General features: G+C 34.0%; 2 protein-coding genes across 2 annotated transcripts; both read left to right on the plus strand.

Moving 5' to 3' along the window:
• Positions 1 to 4,741: 4,741 nt before the first annotated feature.
• Positions 4,742 to 7,625, plus strand: LOC105973586 (putative late blight resistance protein homolog R1A-10). The gene has a single exon (XM_012998620.2). The coding sequence runs from the start codon at positions 4,800 to 4,802 to the stop codon at positions 6,927 to 6,929; it is 2,130 nt and encodes a 709-aa protein (XP_012854074.2). The 5' UTR covers positions 4,742 to 4,799; the 3' UTR covers positions 6,930 to 7,625.
• Positions 7,626 to 9,885: 2,260 nt separating this feature from the next.
• LOC105973413 (putative late blight resistance protein homolog R1B-16) lies at positions 9,886 to 12,928 on the plus strand. The gene is given in 2 exon segments (XM_012998433.2): positions 9,886 to 10,266; positions 10,269 to 12,928. Coding segments are annotated over 2 exon segments (2,745 nt in total). The 5' UTR covers positions 9,886 to 9,940; the 3' UTR covers positions 12,688 to 12,928.
• The last annotated feature ends 5,803 nt before the right edge of the window (positions 12,929 to 18,731 follow it).

Consider the following 18,731-nt stretch of genomic DNA (forward strand, 5'->3'; position numbering starts at 1 on the left):
ACACAAGATCTTTTTCAGCAATTCGAGATTACACAGGGACAGGGGTGGTTTTTGCAAAAAAACCATTGTTATAATATATATATAATATATATATATATATATATATATATATATATATATATATATATATATATATATATATATATATATATATATATAATAAAAGCATATATAAATATGAGTTGGTCCTAACCTGTTCAATTTGACTTGCCTTTTTGCAATTGTCATTGTTAGCTTTTTGGATGAAAAAAAAGTATCGTGTCCCAACTTGAATTAATTGTAAACTATTGTGGTGAATTTGGCATTAAATTAAATTTATATGGAGTCCTTTGCAACTTCCTTTTCTAGTTAGTTTTTTTTTTTCTCTAAATCTTCCACATCCCATAGAATGTATGTAACTAATAGTTCCTACTCTCTACCTATCACATTTTTTGCATTTTGTTGATAGCGAGATTGATACCTAACAACTTGCCATTGAATACGCAACTCAATTATTGGGTGGTGTGTTTACCCACATGGGCGGAACCAGGATCAAACGTAGGGGGCTGAGCTACAAGGGGGGGCCGAGCTAATTTTTGGGGTTCAGGGCAGCATTCCGAAAAAAAATTTAGGTTCACAAGACACTACTAAAATAGGTTTATATTGTTTGTTTTTAATAAAAATAATATATATTAGGGAAAATTGCACTCACCCCCTAAAAAAATTCGCTTTTAGCGTTTTCCCCCTTAAAATATAAAAATGAGACTGTCCCCCTTTGAAATATACAACACGGTGCACTTTGTCCCAAATATGTATTTTCGGTCTAATTCTCATCGAATTGAGGTTGTGTATGTCATTGTAATTACTCCACGTACTTGAAAATTCTTCTCTCAGAATTACTTAGGTTTCCCATGTTAACAAAATTTTCTTCCCAAATTGAAGAAATTTGCTTCCAAATTAGACGAAATTTTCTTCCAAATTCGACAAAATTTGTTATTTTTTCTTCATAGTCATTGTAATGTAGGGTGAAAAAAGGTTAGATTACTTTTTAAGTCTTAAAAGACAAAATTACCCTTCCAATTTACTCGATCAAATCCGACAAGAATTAAACCGGAAATACACATTTGGGGCAAAGTGCACCGAGTTGTATATTTCGAAGGGAGACAGTCTCTTTTTTGTATTTTGAGGGGAGAAAGTGCAAAAAAGGCATTTTTTAAGGGGGTGGAGTGCAATTTTCCCTATATATTATGGTCTTATCATATTTCAAGCATGCAAAAAAAAAAACAAATTACTAATTCATCCAAATAATTCTCATAATGTATTGCACTTAACATTTTGAAGATTTGAGATATTGTTCTAGATTATTTTTAGAGGTATTGATTAAAAAAATATAAAAAAGAAATTAAATAATTCATAAATTTCACTTAAAATAGTACAATTTTCGACCATGTTATTTTTTATTGTCATATAAAATATGATATATATATATATATCGATAATTATTTTAATATTATGGAGAAGAAACAAAAAGAAATTAAAGAGTTGAAATACATATTATAAAAATTAAAAACTTGGATGGCCAAAATTAATATTCAAAAAATTTAATCACAAAATTCCTATTTTTTTAATCTTCTGCAATCAACTTGATTTATTTAGCATGGTCGGCCATTGAGAACAATCGAAGTCCTGTTCTTAAATTTGGAACGACAATCCACTATTCTTTCACTTGGACAAACATTAGTTACGTATTATTTCAATAAAAATGGGTTAAATTGATACAAATAAAATGGTAATATTAATACATGATTTTCTTAGAAATGATTGTTCAATTATTGTTAAGGTTCTTTTTCTTAATAGTATTGGTTTAACAACCGATGTGATTGAGCCTTTAAAGTAAGAAATATATATATATATATGCACACCATATACTTTGCTGTGGAATTGAATACAATAACTAAATGTGTTCTTTTATTTGTTGAAAATTGTAAGAGAAAATAATATTATATGCAGAAGATTCCCACCACATTAAGAAAATCAATAGTTTGTTTATTTTACTTGTCTTGATGTCAACGTGTTTCGTGGACTTCAAAATTCATAGCTGTAAGTTGTAATACTAGTATAATTTAATATTTCATTCATGTGGATGCAATGTACCAAGTCGAAAATTACTCCAATTTAATATTGCTTATTTGTATAGATCATGGCACATTATTTTTTCTTTTTTTAATCAATTATGTCACGTTTGTTTTAAAAACCGTAATTATTTCATTCATTGTAAATTGTAATATATTTAAAAAACGAAAATTAGTTGGAGACCCTAAAAAATATTCTCTATAACTATAAGGACATGCTGATTTTGTCATTTTGCTAAAGGTCCTTGTGCGCTCTCCGCTCTGCATCTGCCACTAGGTCTGATATCTCTTTAATGGAATTTGCTAACAGTAACCGTGACGCGGTGATTTGCAGAGCTGAATTATATTAATAAGCAACACCTTAGTTAAAATAAACTGAAGAAAAAACTAAAACTAAAATAGATGCATCCCACAACAGAGACATAACTCACACACACAACTTAGAAAACTTATTTACAGAGCTTAGTTATATTAACGAACAAAAGTTTAAAAAAATTACATTTTTTTATGCAATTTTACTATGAAGTTGGACAGTTTAGACAACTTAGTAACACGGCTTAGACAACTTAGTTAAACAACTTAGACAGTTTAGTTACACAGTTTAGACAACTTACTTGCACAGCTTAGTTAAAGTAAGCTGAAGAAAAAAACTTAAATCTCTGGTGCGTACATCATCGTCAATATTACCATCACCTCACCATCACCAAATAATTCTTCATTTTTTTCTTTTCGGTTTCCATGATTATTAGTTTACAGCGGATCGGAGATGAATGTGTGTAACCAAAATTGTATGTGGTGCGTGTGTGTGGTTGTGTATTTTTGTATGTAGGTGAGTGATTATGTGTGTATGCATGTGTGACAAAATTTCGGCGATGGCAATGATGAAGAGCGGAGGCGGGGTAGATTTGACGGAATGCAACAAGGTTGGACGAAATCTGATGGAGGCAGTCAGATCTAACGGGATGAATGAAGGCGCGTTTGGTGAACAAAGGACTTTTAACGAATTGCAAAAGTCCGCTTATCCTGATTTGAAAGAGTATTATGATGGAGGAGTGTTTTGCAAATTGCCCCATTTAAAAATTGGTAATTATTTTTCATTGTAAACTATAAAGTATCTCCTCATAATATAACTATTAAACATAGAAAATATATATATATAATAATTAAACATATCTTGTAACATTAACCGTTTTTTATTTGTTTTTTTTTTTTTTTTTTATATTCTTATAATTTTTTATTCAATAAAATTGATCTTACATATTTTGGAAAAATATTCTCTTATTTCTTATTTTAGGTTACAAATATTTTTGTACTATTTAATGATATTTCAGTTTTAAACAATTGAAATGCAAAAATTATATATGAAATATAAATATATCATAAAAGAAAGGGTTGCAACCCAATGTGATCAGAGAAGTCATCGCTTTTACTTTTTTCTTTAAGAGAGACTAGCAATTCTTCCCGTGCACGGGGTAGCATTGCAAAAAGGAAGAAAAAATAAATATATGATAATTAAATTGTATAAAAAAATATATTACACAATATTAAAATAATTAGTTGTGCAATTTAAATTACCAAAATAACATCAAAAAAAAATAAGGCAGGGCAAAACAATTAAAAAAGAATTCACTTTGGTGTGTGTCGAGAGATTTTGCTTTACTCTTCGGATAATTGAAATAAAAAAATTCCACATCAGTGTGTATAAAAAAGAGAGATTTCCAAAGAGATTACTAAAATAAAATATAAAAAGTACTATCTGAGGGATTAGAATTTTGCTAGCCGATTTACAAATCTGATGTGCTATGAAAGTAAAAAAGAACATGAAAATGAAAAAGGAAAAAGAAGTAATAATAATAATAATAATAATAATAATAATAATAATAATAATAATAATAATAATAATAATAATAATAATAATTAATTTAAAAAAATTACAAATATTTTATTAGGGTTTCTTAGGTTGCCCCAATGTTTCATTCTTATATATATAAATATATATATTAGAGGTAATTGTCAATATATTATTTTATTCAAAAGTAATATTGTAGGAGGGGCTATATAAGATGGCAACATATCTCGGGGGATTTTTGTAATCAAAAAAATGTGTTGTGGATTTTCGTAATTAGACCTTATCTCAGGGGGTTTTTCGTAAGTTACCATTTATTGGTTTTCAAATAACTAAAGGATAAAACGGACAAAATTATATTTTCTATGAATTTAAACGGTCGAACACGCTAGTTAGAGGGAAATTTTCGCAATTACACAAACATGAGGGGATTTTTTATAAGTTTAATTTACCTCGAGATTTTTTTTTTCATAATTTGCCCTTTATTTTAAGTTACACTAGTAGTCCCATAACTTTGTTGAAATTTTGTGCGCCTGTGTCAATCATTGAACGTACACTAATAAAAATGCTTACTTCAACCGTTAGGTAGAAATTTGATCAAATATTTATAATTGTGGTTAGGTAAATGATATCCGACTTTGTGTATTCCATGCAGTCACATTTGAATTTAATTATTTCTACCGCATATTAAATGAAATATAATATTAAATATATAGTGACGTTTCTTCAACAAACTTATGCAATCTTTAAAGCTTAAGTTATTGATCACAGAAACAAAAAAACAGGTTAAAAGAAGAGAGAGAGAGAGAGAGAGAGAGAGAGAGAGAGAGAGAGAGAGAGAGATGGCTTATGCTGCTGCGATTTCTCTTAAAAACACAATTGAGCGCCTTTCAAGTTCTTCTCATATTTCCATTGTCACAAAATACTCTCGTCGAAACATAAAACTCCTCTACAAAGAGGTTCTTTCTTTACTAGAAGTTCTTGAAGAATTGGATAGCAACAACAACATTATCGACAGGGCGAGGGTGGATGCTTTGGATGGACTAATCAGAGAAGCAGTATATCGATTGGAGGACGCTCTTGATAGCCATGTCTCGGATCAATTTATTTCACAATCTGAAGGAATCGACGCAGATAAGATTCATCAACTGATGTTAATCTCCGTAGACTTGAAGGATCTAAAGGAGGATATTGATTTCTTTATCCACACTGTAAACAAGATGATGAAGGCGTACGCTAGTGAGTTACACGACCTCTTACCTGTAGTAGAAGAAGAAGACGAGGATGATGATGATGTTGATGGTGATGCTGATGGTAGTGATGACTTTTTCGATTCAAGAACCGATTTTGTTGAAAATGAGACAATGATGGTTGGATTATCCGATCTATTTGTGGAAATCAAGGAAAGACTTATGGACACTTCAGCAGAATCTGAGCGAGTGACTCTCACACTAGTGGGGATGGCAGGCATTGGTAAGACAGCTATTGCCAATAAACTATTTCAAGATTCATCGATTTCGAGTCATTTCGAAAGGTGCGCGTTTGTGACAGTTGGCCCAGAATACGTACTAGAAGGTGTCTTGGTAGATATTCTAGAGCAAGTCCATGATGAGGCCGATGAAAAAATGGATGTGGAAGGACACGAAATACTTGATGGCTTGGAAATGATGACTTACACGAGTTTAAAGGAACGAAGATACTTGATCATGCTGGATGATGTGTGGCACGCAGAGATTTGGGATGATTTGTTAAGCGTATTTCCGGACGATAATAATGGAAGCCGGGTCTTGCTCACGACTAGGCTACTAGATATAGCTTCGAGCGATTGGTGCGAAATACGGTTCCTAGATAAAAAAGAAAGTTGGGATCTTCTTCGCCACAAGGTGTTTGGCGAAATGACTTGCCCTCATGAGCTTGAGAAACCTGGAAAGAAGATTGCAGAGAATTGTGAAGGTCTTCCTCTAACAATCGTCACAGTTGCGGGTATTTTGTCGAAAGCAGAGAGAACAACAGAGTACTGGAACAAAGTAGCTGAGAAACAGACTTCGGTTTTCACAGAAGCGTATGATCAAATGTTTGAGGTACTATATCCAAGCTACAACTACTTACCTCAACATTTAAAAGCGAGCTTTCTGTATGTCGGAGTTTTCCCTCAAAATTGTGAGATCCGCAGCTCCACACTCACCAATTTGTGGAGTGCTGAAGGATTTCCTGATGCAAAATCAGAATTTGTCGATGAAAAATCGTACGTGTTTTCGGAACATTACACGACATTCCTTGAACTTACCTCAAAAAATGTTATCATGAGCCACAAGGAGAGTTATAATCGTATAACGAAAACTTGTAGCCTTCATTCTCCATTTTGGTACATGTGTAACAAAGAAGCTCGAAAGAACAAGTTCTTCTATGGCGTAAAAAGTCTTGAGGACAGTTTAGCGGAAGAAAATATGAAGAATCAACGCAGGTTGTGCATTCGAAATAATGTTTTATTTGCCATCAAAGATGCGTACGACTCAATGGAGTCCATTTCAACGGTACGTTCTCTCCTATGCACTGGTCAATATCATAAATATCCGGTACCACTATGTTCGGGTTTGAGGTTGCTTAGGGTACTTGATGCTCTTTCAATCCGATTCTACGAGTTCCCAGTGGAACTACTTAATTTAGTCCAATTAGCATACCTTGCAGTTACATTCAATGGAAAGGTCCCTCCTTCAATATCTCGACTTTGGAACCTTAAGTGGTTGATTGTCAATCGGCATTGGAGCATCATTTCCCATGGTGCTCCATTGCAATATATGCCGATAGAGATATGGAATATGCAAGAATTGAAGCATCTCCAGGTAATGGGAATCACTCTATTTCCTCCTACCGAAGGATCTTTATTACCAAATCTCTTAACACTTTTAGATGTGAGTCCTCAAAGTTGCACCAAAGATGTTCTTGATAGAATTCCTAATCTAGATAAGTAAGGAATTCGAATCGAATTGTCTGTTGATGATGTTGAACCGGTCTTACGCTGCTTCGATTATATTTCACATCTCGATGAACTACGATCACTCAAATGCGTCGTTTTGAATCCTATATTCAAGACCGACATTGTTGCCCCACCAGCTCCTCTTTCGATATTCTCATCAAGTCTTCAAAAGTTAAGTTTGAGCGGCTTAGGATATCCATGGGAAGAAATGCGCAAGATTTCTTTATTGCCAAATCTTAGAGCGCTCAAACTGCGGTGTTATGCCTTTCGAGGCCCGAAGTGGGAAGTTCGTGGGAAGGGTTTTCGAAGGCTTAAATTTCTTCTGATTGAAGACACTGATTTGGTTCACTGGACATTTCGAGATATTCCATGCCTCTATGTGCTCGAGTCGATTAGCATGAAAAATTGCTACAAGTTGGAAGAGATTCCTCTGAGCTTTGGTAGATTTCTTTCGAAGATTGAATTTGTTGACTGCAATCCTAAAGTTGTGGCTTGTGCAAAGATGTCGAAAAAATATTGGGACAAACGATATTATGATACAAAACCGTTAGATCTCGATGTCCATTCTTCATGGGATGATAAGAAGCTAGTTTCATGAGTTTAAGTTAAATTGATCCATTTATTTTATTTGTTTTTGTAAAATTGAATAAACGGTTGTTTTCTATGATTTGGGAATTAGTTTTAATTGTCAGACCTTATTATTAATGCTGGAACACAATAATCAAATTATTGATTTATAATAGGAAGATGCAATGAGCATTGTATGCTCATAACATGGTCTAAAAGAATTCAAAGAAAAGGAAAAATAAAAAATAAAAATTATACCTTAAATGTCGAAAGTGTACTCCTAGCCTCTTTTTCATCTCACAAGCCCAAAATTAAAAAACCTGCATAAATGATTAGCAACAAATTATTAAGCCCACAAATTAGATAATTAGGTTTATGTATTTTGAGTTCATTTAATATTAGAGAATTTAATAATACTAATAAATAATAAATAAAGTTAGTTGACCGATATTACTCGACCGTTCATTTTTTAGCATATTATTGATCCAACTTGAATGAGTTAGTTGATGGTTGATTATCCATAAAAAAAAAAAAAAAAAAAAAGCAGTCGAAAATTAGGGGGGTTTTGCAAGAATCATCCATGTGTAGTCTCTAATTGCTAAAAAAACCCTCATGTTAAAAATATTAGCAAAAACCCCCTATAAAAATTAGTCAAAGCCAATAAGGCGCCGACGAGCTAAATGTATGTTGCACGCGTGGATTTCGCGACTTGTGGTATGTTTCTTGATCTGGAAAGACCAAAATACCATTTAAAACATAAATTTAGAAAATTATAATTCATGCAATAATTTTTGTAAGACCCAAAATAAAAGTTTCATAATTTTCTTTTATATTAATTTTGTTTATTTAAATTGAAATATTTTTTAAAACGTAATATAAGGGGTTATTGCTAATTTTTTTTTTAACATAAGGGTTTCTTCGACAATTAGAGATTACATTTCGTGCTAATAATTCTTCGAAAATAGGTTGGTTAATAGGTAAAACAAGCCCTAGACAACCCAAAAACAAAATTTATATTAATTAGCTTAAATCTTTCATAGAAAAATATGGACGTAATTAAGAATCTTTTGAATTATAATAGGGCCAACTAAAAATAATATCAAATTTTTCTCACTTGAATACCACCAAAATAAAAATTAAATAATAAATAGGTAATGATATAAATAACCTTACTGAAAATCAATACCACAAAAATATTAAAAATCTCATTTTTCTTTCTTTAATACCAAGCACACAAAACCCCTCAAATCCCTTTCCTTCACAAATCCCTCAACCTCCTCTTTCTCCTCCTTCTTCTTCCTCACAACAAACCCTCCTAGAAAATCTCAAAATTAAAGAAATCAAAACCTCACACAACTTACTAAATGGAGTCAAATGATAACAAAATTGTAGCCAAGGAGAACTCATTGAGGTATGTATCCATGTCTGTTTTGAGTTTCAAAGCCAAATTTGAAGTTTTTTTTTATTTTTGAAACCCGCATACAATTTTCGCCACATACAAGTCAATTTTCGACATCAACTTGTCGAAAAATATATTTAAAAAAGAAACAAAAAAAAAAACCGAATTTCGACATATATGTGTCGAAATTTCTCCAAATTTTGACATGCATGTGTCCAAAAACCGCTGTTGCTTGTAAAATTTTTTTTAAAGCAACAATGGCTTTTCGACATGTTGGTGTCGAAAATTGACAAAAAGACTTGTATGTGTCCAAAACTGTCGACGGGTTCTAACAAAAGCTTCAATATCGACTTCCTAGCTCAAAAAAGACATGGATACATACTTTAATAGGTTCTTCTACCATGTAGACTACCATTTTATTGTTCTGTGACTCTAATTCATAAGTTTTGTGAGTTTTTGATTTTTTTGAATTTTGAGATTTTTTGGAGGGTATGTAAGAAGATGAAGAAGAAGAGAGAGTTTAATAAGTTTGGGTTTGGGGGAAAAGAAGAAAGTATTTTTTTTTCTCTTTTTTTATTTTTTGGTATTGAAGTGAGAAAAAAAATGTTTGTATAAATTGTATTTTGTTTAATGAGGGGGGTATTTTAGTAGTTTGATAATGAAAAAAATTATTTATGGTATTAAACTAAGAAAAATTGTAAAAACTTCTATAAAATATGGTATTAAAGTTAATGATATTGAAGTGACTAAACATTGGTATTATTTTTAGCAGTTTCTTATAATAATTGAATTGAAGTGAGAAAAGAAATTGTAAAAACTTCTATAAAACATGGTATTAAAATTATCTATAAAACATGGTATTAAAATTAGTGGTATTGAACTAAGAAAAATTTGATATTATTTTTAGCCGCGCCTTATAATAATTGAATTGACTTTGCTCATGCGGGACCCACTTATATTAACTCATTGTTAGTGAGGTAGAGATTTGGCAATCGCCGGAGTTTACTTCGTTCTGAAACATTACACGAAAATTTAAAGAGATGGCAGCTTATGCACCTCTTGTTTCTCTCACAACTACTGTGGATCACATCCAAAAACATCCTCGCCTTTCAATTTCTTTCGACACGAACCAGATGGAATCTATCATTGAAAAAGTTGGTTTGTTGCTAGATTTTGTAGAGAATGATACTCATGGTGCTATAAGCACACAAGTTGAAGTTTTGGAGAGCCAAATTGCTTCTGCAGCCTATGCGGCTGAAGATGTAATCGAATCTCACGTAGTTGACCAAATTCACGCAATGAAAGATTCCAAAAGAAAGTTTATCATGAATTCGATGCGACTCCTCTGTTGCTTCAACAAATTAAAGCTGTAACTACTGAATCTGATCTAGTAGAACACCAAATTCACGGTGGCTCGATTTCCGTGGTCGATCTTCAAACGGTAATAGAAGACATGGATTCCGTCACGAAAAAGGTTATGTTGTTTAAAGATGAAAGTGGATCCAGAGATGATATGCAGCCCACATATTCGATGCCTACAACTAGTTCATCAACACCTCTTATTACCACCGACAAGAATACCATGGTCGGATTTGAAGAACAGTTGACTCGACTTTTGGACAAGCTCACGGGGCAACGATCTAACCGTCAAATAATTCCAATCGTAGGCATGGGCGGCATTGGTAAGACTACTCTCGCCAAAAATGCTTATGGACATTCACTTATTGTGCAACATTTTGATATTCGCACTTGGGTCACAATATCTCAAAAGTATAATGTCACTGAACTTCTCTTACAACTTCTGTCCACGCAAAGTAGTGAAAGCAAGAGCGTAACTAATGAGCAATTGTTAGGACAAAAGTTGCACAAAATACTATGGGGTCGGAGATATTTGATTGTAATTGATGATATTTGGGGCATTGAAGCTTGGGACAGATTAAATCTTTTCTTTCCAGAAAACAATAATGGAAGTCGAATTGTTGTGACTACGAGGATATCGAATGTGGCTACTCATTTCGACTCTTCATTGTTTGAGTTGAGTTTTCTAGATGAGGATCAAAGTTGGAAACTATTATGCAAGAAGGCATTTGGCCATGCCGGTTGCCCTTCTAAGCTAGTGGATATTGGAAAGGAGATTGTTCAAAAATGCAAAGGACTTCCCCTTGCGATTTGTGTGATTGGTGGGCTTCTTGGAAGGTCCCATATGACGCAAAAATACTGGAAAAATATTTCAAAAGACTTAATCTCAATTTTGTACTCCGGAGAGGACGGGAATTGCTCGAGTATATTATCTTTGAGTTACACATACTTGCCTGCTCATCTTAAACCGTGTTTTCTCTACATGGGAGTTTTTCCAGAAGATGATGAGATTCGTGTCTCCCAACTGATCAAACTTTGGGTAGCTGAAGGATTTATTAAATCGAACGAATCTCAAAGCTTGGAAGAGATTGCACGAGGTTACTTAAATAATCTCATTGACAGGAATCTCATTTTGAAGCAATTGGGATCCAATGGAAGAATTAAATTTTGCAGGATTCATGATCTTTTGCGAGACTTAAGTCTAAAGGTAGCTCAGAAAAACGAGTTTATCTGTGTGATGGAAGACATTCAACAAGGAGTAGAAAGGGGGCGTCGTATTGTATGTAATGAAAAAAATCTACAAGCAAAGTATCGATCTCAAGTCCTTCATACTTTGCAATTACCATCACTTACTCGAACTTTGGTAACCCACATGGATGGCCGATTTTCCAACAATAGATTGATGAGAGTAATGTCGTTCAACTGTGGAGCCAAGAAAAAATATTTACGCCGGCATATTGTTGATCAAGTTAACATGCGGTATCTTGCTTATAACAAGCGCACAAGATTCCTTGCTGTCAAGCTTCCTTCATCAATAGACGTTCTCTAGAATTTGCAAACAATAATTATTAGAAAGAATAAGATTAAAGCACCATCTGAAATTTGGGAGATGCGACAACTTAGGCATGTGGATATATATGAGCTACACCTTCCTGATCCTCCCCAGAGTGGTGACCAACAACAACATGAGTTTGTTCTACAAAATTTGCAAACACTTAAGAATGTAGTAAACTTTGTGTGGAGTGAGGAGGCTTGTAAGAGAGTCGTCAACGTCAGGAAATTGCAGATAGAGTATGATAGACTCTCGAAAAGCTCAAATGACTATTTGCTCTACAATATTTGCCACTTGCATAAACTTGAATCACTTACGTGCTTGCCGTATAGTGTACATAATTTGTTGCAGAAGCTCACATTCCCAAGTTCGCTCAAGAAATTATATTTAATAGGTAGCAAAGTTTATTGGAAAGATTTAACAATAATTGGTTCTTTACCAAATCTTGAAGTTTTGAACCTCGATGATGTTTCGGCCGTAGAACCTGTGTGGAATCCTGTTGAGGGGGAATTCCTTCGCCTGAAATATCTGTTTATAAGTTACACCGATCTGGTTCAATGGAATGCAGACAGCTCACATTTTCCGGTTCTGGAGGAACTTTTTCTCTCACAAATGTACAAACTGGAGGAAGTCCCTCTAGATATTGGAGAAATACCAACACTTGGATTTCTTCAATTGCTTGAGTGCAGTGAGTCTGCCGCCATTTCTGCTATGAGAATAGCAGAGGAACAAGAGAATAACGGTAACGAAGAACTTCAAGTTCGAGTTGTGTTCGATGGTAAGGAAAAATTCGAGAGTTTTCAGGAAAAGATGAAACAATCAGCAGATGATCACATCAACTTCACAAGAAATAATTTTCAAGCTATGATGTTCTAGGACTTCTAGCAGCCTGGTGGTACAATGTATTATTACTCCTTTTTTTTTTTTTTTTTTGGGTCAGTTTGAATCACTTTTATCAATTTATTTTCGATCATCTATTGTACATAGTTTTTTTATTTCTTATTTTTCTATTGTATTTGGTTTCGCGTCAAAAAATTAAATCTACCACTGTGAATAGTATCATGTATATTGAGTTTTCTTTTTTAAGAAATCACAATAAAATATGTGTTTTTATTTTCTTGTTTGGTCTACTTGCTGGGGGAAATTGCATTCAAAATATGTGTTCAAATAACTTTAAAAAAATTCCGGTAAAAAACACGCCGGAAGTTTGACTTTGAGGCAAAGTGCAACATAAATATATTTTGCAAGGACGACGTCTATTTTTTGAATTTCTAGGGGCGAAAGTGCGAATTGTTAAAATTTCAAGGGGATGAAGTGCAATATGTCCTAAATATATTTTTATGTAATGTTAGTTAAAGAAGAAAATAAATAACGAAACAGACAAAAAAAATTTACTTAAAAGGAAAAATAATAAAAAAAAAAAACAAATAATTAGCAAATAATGATAAAAGAAAATCCGAAAATGATTAAAAATTATGAATGCAGTTAGGAGAAAATTTATGTGAAGAAGTTTCGAATAATAAAATTGAAGGGTATCTATAAGGATGAAATAAAGTTGGGTTTAGCTCTATTAAATAATGTTTGAAATCTATGTAGCACGGACACGAGAAAGCGGACACGGTGAAATGGGGAAACTGAAACCGTGAAACCCCATTGTTCAAAATGTTTGAAAGAAAACGTGAGGGCAACGTGTATATATTAAAAATATAGGAGTACATCTGTAATTTGTAAAAAATATTATGACGTCTAACTTAATACTTATCATCAATTACATATTTATATATACAAATTAAATATAATTTACATGTTACAATCCGAATTATCATTCTACAAATCACATTCGGGGCATATAAATTTATTTTAATATGAAATTAGCATCTACAAAAAAAATATTAAAACACCACTAGAAACGAAAATGATACATAAGATTTAAGATCTTCTTAAGTGTAGTCAATTACTTGTATTTATTTAAAACATGCTTATGATTTTTATTTGTTTTGGCGGAAACGCATTTCCATTTTTTCATTATTATCAAAAACATCCCGAAACTTCTAAATATTTACCAAAACGGCCCCCAAACGTTTCCGACAAGTGTCAAGGGCGTTTCGGTTTTCAAAACATTTCCCAAACGTGGAAATAGGTGCAAATAGAAGTTTCCATGCATCATAGTAGACACGGCCACGGGCCGGTTTTGGGCCCGGAACCGGCCCGAACCGGCCCGTTGACCGTGTGAACCGGCCCGGAACCGTGAACCGGCCCGTCCTACCCGGGACGGGCCCGGTTCTTAGATTTGGTGAACCGTGAACCGCCGGGCCGGCCCGGCGGTTCACCCGAATTTAAAAAAAAAAAAAAAAAAAAAAAATCAAAAAAATTCAAAAAAAAGTGAATACCCGGCGGCCGTTATTTACTTTTTTTTGAATTTTTTTGAATTTTTTCCCCCCCAATTTTTCCTATAAATACCCTCACACCCCAATTTTGCTTTTTTTTGAATTTTTTTTGCCCCCAAACCCCCCCAATTTTTCCTATAAATACCCTCACACCCCAATTTTTCCTATAATTTACTTATTCATCAAATATTTCAAACTTGTGCTTCTAAATTGACTTTTCATTTATTTCCTTTTCCTTTATCTATTTAAAAGTATTTCCCGTGAACCGGCCCGAACCGGCGGGCCGACCCGGCCCGGTGAACCGTGCACGCCACGGGCCGGTTCCGGTTCCGGAAAATGTGAACCGTGAACCGGTCCGAACCGGCCCGGAACCGGCCCGAACCGGCCCGTGGCCGTGTCTACATCATAGTTTGGAATGTATTTCAAATGGCCCATTTTTAATGTCTAGACTCTAAAGGGGGTTTAGTGCAAAAGTTGAAATTGTTTCGGGGTGTGAATGCAATTTGTCCTTTCAAAAACCACAAGCTGATTTGAGATATGTGTCAAAATTCAAAATCGAGAAGAAATAAGTGCTCCGACTTCAAATTATTTTGGCAAAAAAGATAATTCCGTTCGTACCAGAGAAACAAAAGTCGTTACTCAGCTAACTTCGTTCTGAAACATTACCCGAGAGAAATTTGAGCAAACAAGATGAAACAATCAGCAGATTTTTCAAGCAGTCGGGACCTACAATTTATCACTTAATCATGTAGGGATAATTACACTTTTCGTCCCTATACATTGCCACTTACACGATTTTCGTCCCTAAACAAGATGAAGTTACAATTTTTGTCCCTAAACATGCACTTTTATGTTGTTTATGTCCCTCCGTTTATTTGTCCAATTAGTATGGACGGAAAATCGCACGTGCACCGCACATGACATACAAAAGCACCTCTCCCCCTCATAACGTTCAGATGGCACATTACAGGTAAACACAATCTGCCCTAATTCTCTCTTGAAATCCATATGCCCTCTTTCTAAATCCTTAATTTCTTCCACATCTTACCTGTAACTAGAAGTTAAAAGTGTTCAATCACTAACAACAGACTGAAAGTGTAAAATTACCGGTTATTTGAGGACAAATTTCATGGCAGAAAAAATTAAGGATCAAAACTGAAAAAGGTGTATAATATAGGGGATAAAAGTGTAATTATCCCAACGTCCCCAAATATAAAATGACAATTATTTGGTCAAGATCACAAATATATAATTCGATAGAGTTGTCTCATCTTGGATAACATGCACTCACATGGATGGAAATTAAAAAATGTACAACTTGTTACTTAACAACTACCTATTCCAATTTCCAGCTATGGTTTTCAAGTCACCGCCACAAACAAATACAATATGTAAAGTTCCACACCAAACAACCAAATAATGGTAAAAAAATAAAAATAAATTATGGTTAGCATCTCCAAAAACTTAATTTAATTACAAGAAATCTCTCTTGTTTGAAATATTTCAATAATTTCTTGATATTTGTAATAAACTGGTAAGTGACACGTGCGTTGAACGTAGTTCATGATTAGGGTAAATTACGACCACCCCTAAGGTATGGTCAAATTACAAAAATCCTCTCATGTTTGAGTAATTACAACTACCCCTCAATTATGAATCTTTTACACGTCCACCCTTGCGGTGTCAAGTTTAGTGAAACTTTCTACATTATATGGAATATTCTCAAGTTTGTACCCGTTTTATCTCATTCGAGCTCCACATTTTGAAGCAAGATGATCATAGGATACGCCTTTTGGCTTTGTATATATCAGATTATGATGCATCAGAAACTGTATTTTTTGCACAAAAACGAATACACAAACTAGAGAACATTCCACGGAATTTGAAGATTATGCAGAATTTGACACCATAAAGGTGGAAGTGTAAGAAGATTCATAGTTGATGGGGGTTGTTGTAAGTATCTAAACAAGAGGGTTTTTTCATAATTTAAATATACCTCATGGGTGGTTGTAATTTACCCTTATTTATATGTGTATAAATAATTTACTTCATCAAATTAACATTACAGGCTAATATTTGTTTAGTATTTTTTAACAAATTGGTAAGTGACACGTGCGTTGCACGTAGTTCATGATTTTTGTTAATTATTTATGGGGTCATTATCAATAAGGCCCTCCTATAGAGAAATGGTGTTATGTCCATATCATAATTCTTCCTTAATGATAACTCCATATAGATTTTATTCCGACTATTACCCTTGCAACAATTATCAAGCTTTGTAACAATTAAGGGATAATTACACTTTTCGTCCCTATACTTTGCCACTTACACGATTTTCGTCCTTAAACAAGATGAAGTTACAATTTTTGTCCCTAAACATGTCACTTTTACGCTGTTTTTGTCCCTCCGTCCATTTGTCCAGTTAGTATGGACGGAAAATTGCACGTGCGCCGCACGTGACACACAAAAGCACCCCCTCCCCCTCCTAATGTTCAGATTTTCAGAATAATTTCATAAATATCCAAATTCTCAGCAAAATCCTCAGCCCAAATTTTCGAAATCTCTCAATTCCTCATGAATTCATCATTGAAAGCACAATTAGAAAGTGGGCAATTCATATTTTGAAGCTTCTTCAGCGTAGCTAGCTAATTTCAGCACTTGCAGTCGCGGATTCGAAGTACATTTCCTTCTCTCTTTATTTATCCTATATTTTAATTTGGAATAAAAAGTTAAGAATTTGTTGCTTTATATTGGAGAATGGAGCCTAAAGGATGAGTCAAAACAGTGATTCTAGCTATAATTCAAGATATGCTGCTATAAGTCAATTATTTTATTGTAAATGTGGAGATGAGATGCCCTTGTTGACCTCATGAACTCCTAGTAATCTTGGAAGAAGGTTTCGTGCCTTGTCCACACTATGAGGTAATTTGTTTATATATATATATATATATATATATATATATATATATATATATATATATATATATATATATATATATATATATTATTGGTGACACACAATAACTGTGTTTCTTTTGGAACAGAGAGTAAAATATCCTGGTGCATTTAAATGGCATGATCCTGAAATGTGTGCTTGATCAAAGAATATTATCCCTAGATTGATAAGAAGAATTTATTGTTTGAAGGATGAATTGGCTAGCTATAAGGAAAAAGGAGATATTATGGAAAATGAAGAAGATATGGCTGATTAATATACTATGTGGTTGAATAATACAGGATCACTAGTCGATTAACGAGATCCATAGTCGAATTAGATCAATGAGATAGTCTACTACATGATATGGGATAGTCTAACAATATTAAAACACAAATCCGCCGCCATCACTTATCAGATCTAGGATTTTGTTGATTCTTCGGCCCAATAGTCAAATAACTAAACCCATAGTCGAATTAGATATATGGGATAGTCTATTAAATGATATGAGATAGTCTATTAATTTTAAAACACAAATCCGCCGCCGTCACTTCTCAAATCTAGGGTTTTGATGATTCTTCGGCCCATAGTCGATTAACGAGATCCATTGTCAAATTATATCAGTGGGATAGTCGATTAAATGATATGAGATAGTCTATTAATATAGATGTAATTCGACTATGCATCTCGTTAATCAATTATGGGCCGAAGAATTATCAAAACCCTAGATTTGAGTAATCTTAGATTTGAGTAACCCTAGTTTGGAGCAGTGACGGCGGCGGCGGCGGCGGCCAACGACGATATCACTCCTAAATTGATTGTTACGACCTTGGAGGCGGGAGCGGCGGAGGTCTTGGTCGTTTTTGGTGGTCTTGGAGGTGGAGGTGGTCGGATCTGGTGGTGGTGGAGGACTAGGCGGTGGTGGAGATGTTGCTTATGGCGAATATCGTTGTTATCGTCGTTGGCCACCGGCGACAACAGTGACGGAGGTGGCGGCGGTCGGAGGGAAGCGGCGAACCCGGCGGGAAAATAGGGAGGGATTTCGGAGTGCAGAAATCGTCATTCGCCGGTGTATAAATTTCTGGGTTTCTTTGGGACGTTTGCAGATTTTGGTAGTGGGTTTGTGGGGATAGTGTTTTAACGGGAAAATAGGGAGGGATTTGATATTATTTCAAAAGGTAAAGTAACGGGATTTGTGGGATTTGATTGAGGGTACTGATGTAATTTAGAAAAATATGGGTTTTTATCAAAATGACAAATTTGAGTTTGGGTCTACCGCTATTATTTGTAAGACTAAGGGGGTTATATCTAATAGACCCTTCTTTTTTTGCAATAAATATTTATTACAAGATCTTTAAACTTCCATATTAGATAATCGACAAATTATATATGTTTTTTTAGGAAACAAAATTATATTAATCAAAACTGGCCAACTCTGGAGGAAGTTTAGTACCTCCCATACAAACACTCTTAATTTATTTTTCAAGAACGTGGATTCCTGCTCTTTTTGACCTTCAGAAATGGTTTTCTCTGACGAAAATATTATTCACTTAAGGTGTAGACGGTGAGATTTCGCGGTAAAGATTCCACTGAAAATG

Source organism: Erythranthe guttata, chromosome 4 (genome assembly GCF_056151865.1).
Source record: "Erythranthe guttata isolate IM_541 chromosome 4, IM_541, whole genome shotgun sequence".
Lineage (NCBI taxonomy): Eukaryota > Viridiplantae > Streptophyta > Magnoliopsida > Lamiales > Phrymaceae > Erythranthe > Erythranthe guttata.